A 16,619-nucleotide genomic window follows, 5' to 3' on the forward strand; every position below is an offset into this window, starting at 1 on the left:
AAGACTTGGCTCATCTGTTCTTTGATTGTCCTGTCTCCAAGGCCATATGGAAAGAAGGCATCCTTTCCAAATGCTGGCCTGCCCAAAGAAGGATTATCAGTTTCTCTAGAGAATGGATTTGGGTTGACATGACCTATGGAGGAACTTCTTTGTGTGATTCTGTGGGAAAGATGGCTTTCTGTGCTGCTCTTAGTCACATTTGGATGGAGAGGAATATTAGGAAATGAACCTCCAAATCGCGTACCTTTCAGCAGATTCGGGATTCCATTTCCTGTGAAATCTCCTCAAAGCTGCTGTCTACCCCTCCCTCTTTTTGTAAGGACACCCCAAGGAACAGGCTTATTGTTGTCTCCTGGGGTCTCTCTAATGTTTCTCTCTCTTCTAGCTCCTGTTAGCTAATGCTCTCATAACCTTGGGCTCTTGTATTTCCCCTTTGGGGGCCCTTTTCTTTTTCTTTAGTAATTATATTCTTTATTCACCCAAAAAAAAAGTCATTACACTATTCACAATTCACAAATAAGACAGACATAAGAGGAAAATCGTTCCAGCCTTAGAACTTTGGAGAAGAAAATAGAAGGAAGAAAAGAGAAGAAGAAGAAGGGAAGAAAGAGGCCTTACCGTAGGGCTTTGTTCTCCACTTGAATTTGGGATTTTGGCTGCAGTTTAGTCATCTTACTGCACACAATTGTGCTATCTATAACTGAATTCAGAGATTATACACAGGTAAGACCTAATCTGAACTCTTCCCATCTTCTTTTCCTCCAATTCTCAGCTCTAATTATGCCCTAAGTCCTAATCAGCCATTAAAGCTTAGAAATTTAGGTTTATTAAACCAATTTCAGCATATGCAAACCCTATTTTGAACCAAATTTCGGTTCAATTATGGCTGTGACCTGAACCTGCCCCATAGGAATCGAATTTCTGGTTTTAATTGACCAATTTATCAACCCTAGAATTGCCAATTTGGGGTTTATTGGTTAAACCCCCAAATTGGACTTGACTTTTGAAATTAAATCATCAAAGAGGCATGACCCACCTTAGAATGGGTCTAAAACCTGAAATTGGCTACTAATTTCTTGCTGTCCATGAAATTGCAACTGAACCCAATTAAATTAAGGAACCCTAAGTTAGAAATTTGGGATTAATCTCTTTAAACCCTCAAATTAATTGCAATTTCTATAATTAAATCACAATCCCAGGTTAACCCACCTTAGAACAGTGTAAAAATTGAAATTGGTGGCCTGCATGTGAAGATCAGAGCACCTGGGCCAAAAACCCCAATTCTGCCCTATGAATCCGATCCAATATTTTTAGACAGAAATGCCCCTGGACCCTTGATTAGACCTTAGACTGCCTTCTGACCCTAATACTTGATGTTTTCTAATGTTTTAGGATTGTGTTTGGGCTGGTATACTCTGTTATTGTTTGTGTTACTGGGATCTTTGGAGGGTAATTGACTTAGTTTAGTCTACAGCTTCAGGTAAGGGGATTTTGACCTCAATTTCGGTGTGTTTGTTCTATTAATTTCTATTTGTTAAAACCTGTCATACCATGCATCATAATAATACTTTGAACAAGTAGTTTTATAGCTTCCTTCTTCTTTGCATTAGATGTGCATGTTATTAGGCTGCATTTGCATTTATTACTTGATTTCTTGGAAGTTATTACGATGATGATGTTGTTGGACAGAATTACTGTATTATCTTATGTTGAATCATATGCCATCATGTTAGTATGCATATGGTTAGCATTTATCATGAACCCAGTGCTACGACCCTTACCAACAGGGGTTGAAATGCTGGATAACCCGTGGTAGGTCCGAAGGTTAATACCAGGATGCCATTCACTGTCCCCATGTTAGCGATCCGCTCCGCTGTGGGAACAACAATAGGGTTAGTCTTTGGGGGTCTACTAGGGTCCGATGGTTCAAGCCGGAACCGGCAGGTCTTTACCGTAGTAGAATGCTTTTGCTCGGGTAACCGACGGCTGGTTATGATATTCCGGGACCGAGGCTAGTATGCTGCTACAGTAGCACTTATACCTCGTGAGACTTAGTATTGTTGTTAGATGCATTCTTAGATCTAGGTCTTTCATCATGGACTATTTGCACTTGCTTGTATGTTTCCCTTACTGGGCTCAGTGGAGCTCACCCCTGTGGTTAACCTTATTTTTCAGATGATATGTCTACTACTGCTTCTGGTGCTTCTGTGGGAGTCTCCTCTACTCAAGACGCTCCTTCAGCTCTCGGGGTTGATACTCCTCTCTTGGTGGAGCACGATGCTTCGTGTTCTTGCGACGACTGTGCCTTCTCCTGAGCCGCCTGGCTAACAGGCTACCTCTTTCCTTTCTCTTTTTGTATAAACACTTTTGTATAGACTATTGTATATAAGTCTTTTTGGGTTTTTGGGTTACCTTAGTGAACTTGCCATGTAACTCAGTTTCACTTAATATATATACTGCCGTTATCACTAGATCTTCTTTATTTACTATCTTATTCTTATATTTAATTGCTTCCGCTACATTTAAATTCTGTATTTGTGAATGAGATTGCGAATAGAGTACAGCACTTACGATCCTGGTGGGTTGGTTGGATGTGAGACACATCCAGTCACACTTGGCTCTTATAAACCGGGCCGGGGTGTGACACTGACGAAGGCCTACACTTGCCATTTTGTCGCTTCCCCTTTTTCCTCTGCGACCTCATCATCTGCAACCACCTCCTTTTTTGGACCTCCACCCCCTTTTGCCCCCTTCTTTGCGTCCTAAGCAATCTAACTTTCCCCTTTTACCCCCTACTCCCTACCCCTCCCTGGCCTTTCTCGTCACCCTCTAATGACTTAAGCTTTTTTCTCAAACCCATTTCCAATCCTATTGCGCCCTGCCCCTAAGCCCATGACCCTCTTTTATTCCTAGGCCCAGCCTGGTGGACCTTTCCTTTCCCCCCCTCCTAGCCCAAGTCCCGGCCCAATCCTCTCTCCATCTCTGGCCCAGCAACCTGGCCCTAACCTCTACTCCCCTCTTAACCCAGCCCACCTCTATCCAGCCCCTCTTAACCACTGCCCCCTTTCAACCCAGCCCACCTCTACCAAGCCCCTCTAAACCACTACCCCTCTCTTAACCCAGCCCACCTCTACCAGCCCCTCTTAACCCTCTCCCCCCCCCCCCCCATCCCAAGCCCAGTCTTTCTTCACCTATAACCTGCCCATCATTCAACCCCCAGCCCATCTCTACCACAAACTATTCCTTAATCCCCCTTTCCAATCCTTCACCAGGTCCATCTCCTCCCCTTCCCTCTTGGACTTTCCCCCCTTGACCCCCCCTCTTTCTGAACTACCCCCCCCCGGTTTCACCTGCACTCCCCTCCCCCCTTGATCCCCCCACCCCCCCGCAGGCCCCTTGTCCGCGACCCGGCTTTAGTCTTCTTTCGTCATCACTACCGTAGCACCCCTCCGGTGCGCACACTGCTATTCCCCCTCTAATGGCCATGTCTGCAGGCTTCATTTAGAATGTCAGGGGTCTCAACTCCCTGGCCAAACATCAGGACATTAGATCCCTCATCAAATCCACCCATTCTTCTTTTTGTGCCCTTCTTGAGACCCGTGTTCTGCAAGATAATGCCTCCCGCATTGCTGCCTCAATTGCCCCCTCCTGGTCCCTTCTCTCTAATTACAACCACTCCCCTCTCGGTCGGATTTGGTTCCTCTGGGACCCTTCCAAAATCAACATCTCCCTTTCCCATTTCTCTTCCCAATTCCTCCATCTCAGCCTTTCCATTCCCAACTCCCATTCCACTTTCTTTCTGACGGTTGTCTATGCCTGCAACCTTGCTGTTGACCATTCTTCTCTTTGGCTTGATCTCACCCTCCTTAAAACCTCCATGGACTCCATTCCTTGGGGTTTAGACGGGGACTTCAATGTGATGCGATCCCAAGATGAGAAACTGGGTGGCAGACCTATTGACTCATCCTCTGCCCCTGCTTTTAACAAGTGCTTAGAAGATCTAGGCATTGAGGACCTTCGCTGGACTGGTTCCCCCCTTACTTGGAACAACCAGCGCGTTGGCCCTGATCGCATCGCTTGCAAGCTTGATCGTTTCCTCTCTAACGAGGCTTGGCTCTCCTCCTGCCCCCACTCTCTTGCCAACTTCCTCCTTCAGGGTCTCTCAGATCATTGCCCCTGCCACATCCTTATCCAACCCTATTCCTCCTTTGGCCCTAAGCCATTCAAATTCTTTGACATGTGGACCTCCCACCATCTTTTCCTCCCCACCGTCCTTAAGGCCCGACGCACCCCGGTCTCCTCCCCCTCCCTCCCCCTTATTGCCCTGACCAGAAAGCTCCGCAACACCAAAGCTGCCCTAAAAAGCTGGAATTTCTCCACCTTTGGTAACATCAATTCCAGGCTCTCCTGCAAATCCAACCTCTCCTCCGTTCAGTCCAGACTTCAATCTGACCCCCTCAATCCTCTTCTTACTTCTGAGGAATTGTTTTCTCTCTCCTCCTTGGACGAAAGCTTCCTACGCCAAAAATCTTGCATCAAGTGGTTAGAGCTGGGAGACTCAAACTCAGCTTACTTTCACAAGTCTCTGAAAGCTAGACTCAACCCTAATTCCATCACCCTCCTGCACTCCTCTGATGGCTCCCCCCTTACCTCGATCCATGACATCAAATCTACTTCCATCTCGTTCTTCCCCGACTTGTTCAATCCCTCCCCTCCTTTCCGCCCCCTATCCCCCCTGATCTCATCAACAAGTTCCTCCCTCCCCTTGTTGCAGAATCCCTCATTAGTATTCCCTCTGATGATGAGATCTCCAAGGCTATCCACTCCCATAAATCCAACAAAGCTCCTGGTCCTGATGGGTTCAGTATGGGATTCTTCCTAAGCTATTAGGATTCCATCAAAGGAGACCTCTTCAAAGGCATTCGCAGCTTCTTTTACAAGCCTAGTCAGCTGGCTCAGGTCAACCAGACGTTCATCTGCCTCATTCCTAAAAAAGAGGAGCCACTTCTCTCTCGGACTTCAGGCCTATCTCCCTCTGCAACCTCATCTACAAATTCATTGCCAAAATCCTTGCCAACAAAATCAAGGCTATTATCCCCTCTCTGGTCAGTCCCAACCAATCCGCCTTCATTTCAAGGCAAACCATTGCGGATAACATTATCCTTTGTTCTGAGATTGTGCGGGGTTTTGACCGCAAATCTTTTGACTTCCTTCGTTGGGACTTCATCTGCGGAGTGCTCTCTCAAATGGGCTTCCCCCCTGCCTTTGTTCGCTGGATTCATGCTTGCATCTCCTCCCCCTCCTCCTCTGTTCTTGTCAATGGTTCTCCGGCTGGATTCTTCCATTCTAAAGTGGGCATCCGCCAAGGCTGCCCCCTCTCCCCCTTCCTTTTTCCATCGATTTGGAAGTCCTCTCCCATAGCCTCCAATCCAAGACTGATCTCCATCTCATCTCTCCCATTCCTAAATGCAAGCATATCAACCTTACCCATCTCGCTTTTACAGATGATCTGATGATCTTCTCTAAAGCCTCTCACTCCTCCATCTCTGCTATTATGGATTCCCTCCACCTCTTTGAGACCCTCTCAGGCCTTTGCATTAATCTCCTCAAATCCAAAATCTTCCTCTCTGGTATTTCAGATCTGGATAGAGATTCCCTTCTGAACCTGACTGGTTTCTCCATTGGCTCCCTCCCAGTTAAATACCTTGGAACATCCGCAAGCACCTCCAGCTCTGGAAAAGCAAGCTCCTTTCCTATGCTGGCCGCCTTGTTTGCATCCGCTCTGTCCTCCAAGCTTCTTACATCTATTGGAGTGGGATCTTCGGATTACCCAAAACCACCACCGAGTCGATCGAGCGCCTCTTCTGTCTTTCCTCTGGAAAGGGACTGACGCTTCTAGATTCCTCCGTCCTGTTAGCTGGAAGTCTATTTGCCTCCCAAAATCTGAGGGTGGCCTTGGGATCCGGCATATTAAAGACGCTAATATTGCTAGTATTCTTAAGCTAATCTGGAAAATCTCCTCCCGTCATGATTCCATCTGGGTTAATTGGGTCTACTCTCACCTTCTCAAGTCCGACTCCATCTGGACTGTCTCCACCCCCTCTGACGCTTCCTGGATCTGGAGAAAGATCCTTGCCCTCCGCCCCCTTGCCCTCCATGGTATCTCTTCCTCCATTGCTCGTGGATCCTCCACCTCCCTCTGGCTCGACCCTTGGCACCCCCTTGGTATCCTTTTCTGTGTTCTTGGCCCCAGGTCGATCTACTCTTCTAGTCTCCCAAAAAATGCTCCCCTCTCCTGTCTCATTTCTTCTGGATCCTGGTACCCCCCCTTATCTCAATCCCTCCATTGTCTCTCGAATTTGGCCTGCTCTCCCCCCTCCCCCCTCCCCCCCCCCCCCCATGACGACAGAATCCTTTGGTTGCCCTCCCCCAATGGCCTCTTCAGCACCAGCTCATCCTGGAACTTAGTCAAATCCACCGCCCCCACTATACCCTGGCACAACCTAGTCTGATTTAAAGGCCACATACCCCGTCATAGTATCACTACCTGGAGATCCCTTCGCCTTTGCCTTCCCACCCAAGCCTTCCTCATTCACCGTCACATCCCTGCTTCCCCTGCCTACTCCCTTTGTTGGAATGGTCTTGAGGACATCCCCCACCTCTTCTTTGACTACCCCTTTACCTTTTACCACTTGGAAAAAAGCCCTCTCCTCCATCTGGCAACGCAACAGGAGACCCCTTCACTTCGACAGAGAATGGCTTTGGGTGGCTAAATCCTTCTCTGGGTCCTCAATTTGTGACACCATTGGAAAGCTAGTTTTTGGAGCTGCTATTCATCACATTTGGATGGAGCATAATCTTAGGAGATGGACTTCCAACTCTCAATCCTTCGATCTGATTTGGAAAGCCATCTCCTTTGAAGTCTCTTCCAAGCTCAGCCATGCCCATCTTCGTGCTGTCAGGGACATCCCTATGAATAGGCATATTGTTGTCTTTTGGGGCTTTGACCTGCCCTCTCTTTTTTCTTCCACCTCTACATAGGTTGGTTTGTTGTTTCTCCCCCCCCTCCCTCTCCCTTGTATATTCTTTCCTCTTTCCTGCCCCCTCCTGGGGTATGGTAATACATATTTATTCACCCAAAAAAAAAAAACAAAACATTTCTAATGCTTATTTAAGTTGTTTTACATTAATTGAATGTTTTGATTGCTTTCTATTACTAAACTATGTGTAGAGTAGGGTATTTTAGTACGTCGTCGCCCTCAACGCCTACCAACCTATGGTCCGAAGTGAAACTCATATTTGGACTTTCTTTTGCAAAATCTGATAGTGTCATTGTGTTTAAATGGCCTAAAATAAGTTGAATACCAAGTTTCAGACCCAAACTAGGTCTAAAACCCATCGAGATGAGGCTTTGAATCGGGGAAAAAAATGCACCAACTCGGCGAGATCTCGACTCGACTCGGTTTTTCCCAGAACTGAGTTGGTACCGAGATCCGAGTTTTAGAAACTTAGTCTACGTGGACGACATCATGATTATTGGGAGCAGTATTGATGAGATATCTCACCTAAAGAATTATCTAGGAACAAAGTTTGAAATTAAAGAACTGGGAAGATTTGAGGTATTTCCTTGTATAGAAGTGGCTTACTCAGCTCAAGGAATTTTCCTTTCTCAACGCAAATACACCCCTTGATCTCTTATCAGATACAGATATGTTGGATTGTAAGCCAGCAAACACTCCATTTGAGCCTAATTCCCATCTCAAGAGCAAAGATGGTGAACCAGTCGACAAGGGCAGCTATCAGAGGCTGGTTGGAAGACTGATATATTTGTCCTACTAGGCCGAATATAACCTTTGTTGTTAGTGTGGTTACTCAGTACATGCATGATCCTCACTCATCACACTTGGAAGTTGTGTATAGGATCCTAAGTTATTTGAAATCAGCCCCTGAGAAAGGTGTCTTCTTCTCTTCACATAATCACCTGCGTATTGAATCTTTCACAGATACAGATTGGGCTGGCTGCCCAGATGATCGAAGGTCTACTTCTAGATACTGTACCTTTGTAGGTGGTAATCTGGTTACCTGGCAAAGCAAGAAGCAAGCAGTAGTGGCTCAATCCAGTGCAAAGAGGCAGAATTTCGAGTCATGGCTCATGGCAAATGTGAAGTTGTGAACTACTCTGGCTTCAAGGGTTACTTCAAGATTTAGGAGTCTCAGTTGAGCTGCCTATGCGCCTATACTCTGACTGCAAATCAGCAATCATCATTGCCCATAATCCAGTTTCAACACGATCGAACGAAACATGTTGAGATTGATCGTCACTTTATAAAGGAGAAGCTAGAAAGAAGACTTATTCGTATCCCATTTGTCCCATCAGATAGTTAGTTAGCTGATGTGTTTATTAAGGGACTAAGTATTAAGACTTTTGTTTCTATTGCGTGCAAGTTGGGCATGATTGATATCTATGCACCAACTTGAGGGGGAGTGTTATAATATGGGTACAAGGGTATATTTGTCCATTAGGATTTAGTTGGTCTTTCCCTAAGGCCCTAAGGGTATAACTGTAGCTTGTACTTCATAAGTTTAATTATAAATAAAGAGGGCTTGTGTCTCATTGGCATAAGTTCAATTCCCCCAAATCCAAAACCAGCATATAACCAGGAGGGCCCTAGAACGCCAAATACTGTAGCTACAACTACTGGGGAGCTACAATTCCAGTGTCCAGCAACCACTAAACACCCAGATATAATATAAAAAATGGGCTTATAAATTTGCCCTACAATGATGCACAGGCTAATCTAAGCATTTCAACAAACAAAACCTTGGTCTAGCATACAAGTGGATACAAGAATGTAAATGAAAGGATTAAGTGGTAGAGACCCTTGCAACCCTCGCATACAAGTTGAATCTTGGTAAACGTTGAATCTCCTGTCACCACCGATGCTTCAATGCTCACTGAAACCTTTAACAAACCCTTAAAGATGAAGAACTTGAATCTTCAAGAATGCTTAGAAAGAGGAGATCGATTGGGGTTAGGGGTCCTCAAAAAATCTGAAAGTGGCTGATATTGATGTCGAGTGCTCTTTGAAGTTGAAGAAACACACCCTCCAAAAATCAGCAAGTTCTGAAACCTGTAACCCTAAAAATTGATTGGAGTCAGGGTTTTGAAAAACCCTAAAAGAGAGATCGATTTAGGGAATTGTCTTCAATTGTTGATGTAGACCTTTTATAGTTGCTGTCCAAGGTTGCTAATATGGATCTCCAAGAGGTAAAAACAATCCTAAAGGTAATAGAGGCTCGATCTCCAAGAAGGGGAGAAATCCCAAAAATCGTAGAAGGGGAAATCAGCAGCTATCAATCTCAAGTGTTGTTTAGAACATTGATGAATGAGGTTTGATGAAGGGCAGCATCTAGATCAGAAGATCACCTCATTACAGCTGCCCTAAAAGGGATGGAGAGAAGCAAAGAGAAGACAAGAGAAGAGATGAACAATGGAGGGGAAGTTTTGAAAACCTAGATCAGAGAATTTGGCTCTAATTAACAAAACAAAATATGAGAGAATGCTTGAATGATCGAATTGATCAATCAAGCCATATATTTATAATATGGAAAATTACATCTTAGAGACAAAAATACCCCTAGCTATAGCCGACTTAACTAGGCAGTACATAAACTTAAATATAAAGCAGTAAAAAGACCAGAATACCCCCACGGTATTCTGGTGTACATTATTCAACAGAAACGTCACGAGCTGAAAATATTACCTTGTATTACTCCAGGCACGAAAGACCATGCGAATCCCACGGAAGTCCGTGGTATATGTATCTCATGTGCATTAGCTACTGACCTGCACGGAAGACCGCCGTATGACCCACAGAAAACCGTCGAAGTTAGAAACTGGGCAGAATGTACACCCTTTACAGAAATGGTCATAACTTCCTCGTCCAAACTCTGAATGACCCCATTCTTTTTCTCGTATATAGAGGACTCGAAGAGCTACATTTTTCATGAAGACACCAACAACCCAGGTCAACTGCACGATTCCCAAAAATGGGCTTGAACCTGATTGATGTGCAGAAACTGTTGTCTTCAGCTTGCACGCCGTGCTTGAAGATCATGCCATAATTTCCCACACCAATATCGGATCGATATGAAAACAAATTTTCCCAGAAAGCTAACTCAGAGATCTTATCTTTTCTTCATGTTTTGAACTCCTCCAAATTCTGACTATAAGGCATTTCAAAAAAATTACAAGTTACTGCAACAACATAAAACTGCAATTCTTCCATACAATAGCAAACTAGTCAATGTCTGCTGCCATATCTTCTGCTCATCTCACACATCTCCATAGTTGCTATCCACTGAACTGTGTATGACAGTCTACCGATGTCCGGATACCTCAGTATCACTGCCAAACTAACATGTATCCAGTTCTCACTACCACTGCACTGCCTGATCACTGTCTGACACCTCCGGCACTGTCACATCACATCTAGTACTGCCACTGTACATAGCTCTAGCCGACAATTTTGACAACAATGAAAACCATACAACAACAATAAAAGACTACAAAAACTCAAATAATTAACTAAACTACTCCCAGCCCTTGTTAGACCGAAAACTCAGGTTGAGTCAGTTTTGTCTGGGCTTGGATTTCCAAACCAGATCGTGATGGTCCAACCAGTCAAGTGCTACTGCATCACTTGGCCTTGGACCTAGACAACTCGCCCATATATCTATGGCCCTAATAACTCAGGAAACATTCATGTTCAGAAAATCATGACCAGCAAAAAGGTTGGTCCTAACTAAAGGATTGCATACACCAAAAATCAACAAGAACAGGATATTTTAAGCCATCATCACTATAGAATTTGTAAACCTCTTTGAATTTCTAATTTCTTCTTAACCATCCAAATATAAAAAAACATAAAGAATACATGATTGGATTCAATTCAGCTAATTTTTGGACCAGTAAGTCTCTGATGTTACCGATCAACAATGGCTGCAATCCTCTTATCATGAGACATGTTGCAAGTTTCCTGCCAGCATTATATTTTTTTTGACAAGGGCCCTGGTTTAGAATTTTGTGTATCATCAACAGTAATGGGACTAGTCAATTGCAATTTAAACCGCATAATTACAAATTTAACTCAAATGTTAATGAAGCTGGCAAAGGTACTACGCAGGTGTTCTTTGACAACAGCACTACAGCATGGATACTTACAACTCATTCAAAGTGCCAAACATTTTGGGAAGTAAAGACACTAAAGCCTATATCTAAAGAAGAGGTTGAACACGTAATATCAGTATGAAAGAAAAAAAGGTTGCAGAGTACCAGAGTTTATAACATATGAGAGAGAAAGAATATCATAGGCAGTGAGGTATCTTGATCTATAAGTGTAGGGGATACAGAGTATATGGAAAATAGTACATGCATGATGGATATTAAGAAATCAACCCAGGTTACGAAAACTATAATTAGGCAATCTTCCATCAGGATGGACTAGAAATTTGTGTCACACATCTTTTATATCATATCAACGAGCTCCTCCAGGAAAGAAAAAAAATCCCAATCAAGTGATAATTTTCCAACATCACCTTGGCACAAATAAACTTTTGTCCTCAAAAACCTATTGGTCCTTCTTTCCAAATGCCCGACAGAATGAAAACGGTAGCATTTTTCCAAAGGGAGCTTCCTTACATAAGCACTTAAAAGCCATAAACCAATTAAGGTCATTAAGCAAGGAGTAACCTTCCCTTTCTACACAATAATGTATAAATTGCGGACAGCATTGTCTTCTTCCTACAAGCACAAAGCATCAATTTGCTCAAGAGAATCCACATCTTTAAACAACCTAACATGAAATTATGAATAAATGCCATAACCCAAGAAAGTTTCTCTGTCATTGGCGGAACCAGTTGCCCTGAACCCCAGTGATGGTCCTACTCCCTCCAACCCACTGCTTAAGTAATCATAAAAATACTTCCTTTTTTGACACTCCTTTAGCTCTTTGTTTTTACTTGAATCAACAATTAGATGAAAACATCCGATATATGATTAGTTTTCCTAACAAAATCTAATCAAGTGTCTTTAAATAATGCTTAAGAATATATGGTGGAGAATACAAAATGACAAAAGATAATTGGGGCTTATTAAGTTTCAATATACAAAAAATAAGTAAAAGTTCAATGTGATGATTGAAACATCACTTAGCAGAAACTTCCCTGAATTTGAGGAAAAATTAACAAGTTATAATGAACTCTTGCACATAAATACATGGGTGCAGTGACCAATCTGAATAAAGATGAAAAATGTTCAAAAATATGTAGAAAAACAAGTTCATTTGAAGGAGAAAACTGTGCATTGATTGGTGGATTGATAAAAAGAAATCTTAAAAACAATTTATCATAAGAATATGGATGGCAACAAGGACAAGCAAATTCTATTTTTATAGACAACAAGAACAATATGAACAAACTGCATGGTTAGGGAGCGAAAAACATACATTCGGAAGATTTGCAATCCATCCATGTCGCAAACCGAAAAGCCTTTCCAAGTGATCTAGAGACAAACAGGAGAAAGAAGAGAAGCTTATATTTTATCATCAATCCTAATTTGCATTCTACTATTTCATTTAGATGTCCTATGGCCTTCAAGGTAAGGAAATATTCAGGTTGGTCTTAAGCAAGTTTCACCCTCAAAGTGGTATAGGCGGACACCATCACCCCTAGAAGTCATCAACATCTTTTCCTCAATATCCTTATTTTAGCATTTTTAGCGACTTTCTTGATACCAACGATGGGCTCATAAAGGCTAGGTGGTACAAAAATTAAGCAGAATTCAAAATTTTCAGCAAGGGGAGACCCACACACTATGGCTCCATCTGGTCACAAGCAAAGGGGAACGAAGGCAAGTGAAATTAATTTAAGAAGGAAATGGAAACTTTGCAATTAGGATTGTGTAACTACTTAATATCTCACGAAACATTGTAATTAAACTTGTCAAATAAATTCCTTAGCCCTATCATATTTTCTTAAACAAATCCAGCTAATATGGTTGAAAAGTGAGTAAAATTTAATTACTATTCCAGTAAGTTTTTTAGTTAAATACACAATTATTATTAGTAGTGATGAGAAAAGTTTCAATTTTAATTTTCTTTTGAATTCATTTTCCTTTCCTTCTGTACTTTCAACCTGATGGAAGCTATTTTTTTTTTCCTGAAAAGTGAAAATTAAGCAAATAAAACATGTATTGTAAATTAGTTGGCATGGTGATGGATATGAATTGCAATGTATTAGAATAAAAAATAGACACATAGAAAAGAACTCCAAGTGATTAAATTTGAATACTTATTCTACACACACAGAGTGAGAAGGATAAAGGAGGGAGAGTAGGCACCATGAGAGAGCTGAAGAGATCGACAAATGATCATGGCATAAAAAGCCAAGGCATAGAGGGAAAGAAATATAAGCTCATAGTTCTTCCTCGAACTATCCATTTGTCCAAACCTCGCCTTAATATCTGGTTCAGTGACTCCTCAGAATAGAGAATAATAAGACCACCCGTCGACCACAAGGGGATGGTAAAATCACGGCTTCGACTCTCAGAGGGTTATTCCAAAGGGATCCACATCCTCTACTTCCAAAGCTCCTACTTGCATCCTACTTCCAGCAGCTCACAGTGCGCCACCTGGCCTCACCAGCATCCAACGGATGATATTGAATATATCAAAATATTTTGAAAACCTCATGAGATCCTGTTTGAACCATATTGAACTCCACACCAAACCCACTTGATCTGTTCGGCTCATCAACCCAAACCCATTTCACTCAAACTAAACCCAAACCTCTCATCTGCCTAGGGTTTCAAATCGATTTGAGGCCATCGTCTTCTTCCGCTGCTCTACTACAAGGCTTCTCCACCGGATCTGCAACTGCGTTTCTCAAGGTGCCCTAAACCCCCAACCTATGAACACAATGAACAAAATCGAGAACGGTTGAACAGTAAAGAAAAAAATGAACAAAATGGAGAACGATTGAACACTAAAGAAGAAAATGAAGAACGGTTGAACAGTAAAGAAGGAAATGAAGAAAACTTGAAAAAATACTTACATTTGGAGCTCTGATTCATTTCGGAAGAAGAGAATTTCACTTCGATCGTACCTAGTCTTAGATGTTGCTGTAAGATTTCGGAAGACGAGGAGAAGAGAGATCACGGAGGGGGTTCTCGACTGCGCCATGGGAGCTCAAGAAGGTTCTCCGGTGGAAGCCATAGAAGAGCCTTTTCCCTACGCTTTCCGGTATACCGTTCGGCAGTTCAGATGAAGCAGAGAAATAGGAGTATCCTTCGCTGGAGAGGTTCAGCTCTGCATTTGGGGATTTTTGGTTTCTAAATCGATTTGAAACCAGTCAGGGATGGATGGTTTGAGTGTTGATGGGTCGGTTTGATTGAGTTTGAACCGGTTGGTTCATATTTGTTTTGGTCTTTAACTTGGTTCAAAATGTTGACATGAGTTTCACATATTTTTAAAAATTTTTAATTATAGACCGTCGGATGGCTGTAATGCCAGGTGGTGCACTAAGAAGCCTTGGAAGTAGCATGGAAGTATAGATCTTGGAAGTAGAGGATTTGGATCCCATCCCAAAGAGAAGGGAAGAATGAATGCACGCAGTGCTTCGACTCTAATAGGATGAAAGTGGAAAAGATCGGACTAGTGGCTTTGCAAGGGAAACGGTTAGAATCGGAAATTGAGATGGGCAGGTCTTCATTTTGGTTAAGAGCAAGAGGCGTAGACAGTGGACCGATAAGTGCTGACGAATGGTTTTGTAATTATTATGAGGGCAGTAATCAGTTCATGTAAGGAGGAAACGGGAGAGGGTGCTAGCAAGCACTCCCTGGGATTTTCATCCAGTGCACTGCACTTGAGCGGATAAAAATTCCACTCCCCCGGCTCGGATAGAGCTTTTATATATATAGGGAGGAGGGAAGGTACCAGCCAGGAGACTCGAACTCGAGCCCTCCTGGTGAGCATGGGCATGAAGCGCACCACAGCTCACCAACTGCATTAGTAACTAGATTCCGTTAATTTGTTTCGACTATGTTTGAAATGTAAGAAAAAAAATCTTACCTAAAAAAAAAATTTAAGAAAAGTTATTCTAACAACTTTGTAACTGATGAGAGAGAGGAACAAAAAACATAAATTTATAGACAAAGACACTGTTTGATAACCTTAGTGCTGAGAAACAATATAAATAGTTTTTCCCGCTTCTGTGTTGAAAAACAACAAAAAATAGTCTTTGTAGCGTTTGATAAACTTGTTTAGGAAACATTTCCAAAACACAATTGAAACACCAATGGCATTTGATAAAACCTGTTTTCGAAAATTGTTACCAATAATTGCAGTATTGTCATTAACATTACAATCTCACTACGTCTGTAATTGACAATAACTTTCAATAGAGGGGACAGTATGGTGTTATTCACAAACTAAACACTATCAAAGCAAATAGACAGAAAGCCAATACAAGAACACAAAAAAAAAACAAACAAAAAATCAAACAATTCAAAGCAAGTTAAAACATCTTGTTATTAGTACTATCTCTTTCAATACCTTTGCAATGAACTAGTTTAATTTGGTTTGGGTGACTCCTCTAACTTCATGGACAGTTTCTCCTTCCTACATTCTTATTGGTACTTTGGATTTCTAGCCTTTTTATTATTTCCTATTGTCTTCATTAGTTCTGTAGTTTCTTCTTCTTTTTTTTATTTTCTTCTCCATTGATTACATCTTGTTTAGATTTGCTTTGGGATCTTCTCCTTTGAATTCCCCTTGGGGCCATTACCCCCAAGCATGATATGTGCTTCCCAATCCCTTGCCTACATTACTTCAACCACCCATACAATTTGTACATGAACCACCCTTCTTAAGGGTGGAATGATGACCTCCTTCAGAGTCTTCATGAAGTATCTGCATCTTTCTTTGCTAGTTGCTACAATGTAAACCAAAATATGAACTTTTTGAAGTTTACAAACATATGTACAAACAGACAAGTTCTGATGCACAAGGGATGAAACCATCCCAACCTTGTATCATGACATATCTTCCATGGATCAAATGTTAGGTAGGGCCAAATGGTTGACAAGCCAAAGAACCTCCCATAGGTATATTTCAAGAACTAGTCGGGGCTTATGGATACCATGTTGTGGCACCAATCCATCCGAAATTTTCTTTAGTTTAGAATACAATTATAGATGATCAACATAAATTGGAATATTGCTAAACTTTCACTTCATCTTCTAACATTTGCTCCAAACAGCTGTTAAAGAATCATCAATGGATAAACAGTCCAATTTTCTCCAAATGAAGCCACAACTCACAAGTTACACTAGAGTATGCCCTTAAAAAGATCTTTCTCCCTAAAGGAGAAAGTTGGATCCTTCTTCAAATCCCTCAGTCAAATGCAAGGTATGAAGAACAAGAGGAGGTCTGTCTTACCTTGCTACTTTTGCTTGCTATGGACTAATGCGGTAGAAGAAAGATCTTTGTTTTTGCGGTAAATACGGGGCATCCCCCGATCAGGTTGTTCGTGGCCTTATGGCGACAAGTGGTCTTTAGTTT

General features: G+C 42.2%; 1 protein-coding gene across 5 annotated transcripts in view; it reads right to left on the bottom strand.

Annotated features, from left to right (window-relative positions):
* The window catches only part of LOC122671317 (membrane-bound O-acyltransferase gup1), a 137,947-nt gene extending 124,327 nt beyond the window's left edge, over positions 1-13,620 (bottom strand). For 4 of the 5 annotated variants that reach the window (XM_043868461.1, XM_043868462.1, XM_043868463.1 and 1 more), the window contains exons 1-2: positions 13,400-13,620; positions 12,507-12,562 (exon numbers count right to left, since the gene is read on the bottom strand). In XM_043868461.1, coding sequence (XP_043724396.1) covers positions 12,507-12,562; positions 13,400-13,499 — 156 coding nt within the window. In that variant the 5' untranslated portion in view covers positions 13,500-13,620. The remainder of the gene's footprint in view (positions 1-12,506; positions 12,563-13,399) is intronic. The other variant, XM_043868464.1, reaches the window with a different exon arrangement.
* Positions 13,621-16,619: the final 2,999 nt, after the last annotated feature.

This window comes from Telopea speciosissima, chromosome 8 (genome assembly GCF_018873765.1).
Source record: "Telopea speciosissima isolate NSW1024214 ecotype Mountain lineage chromosome 8, Tspe_v1, whole genome shotgun sequence".
NCBI classification, from domain to species: domain Eukaryota; kingdom Viridiplantae; phylum Streptophyta; class Magnoliopsida; order Proteales; family Proteaceae; genus Telopea; species Telopea speciosissima.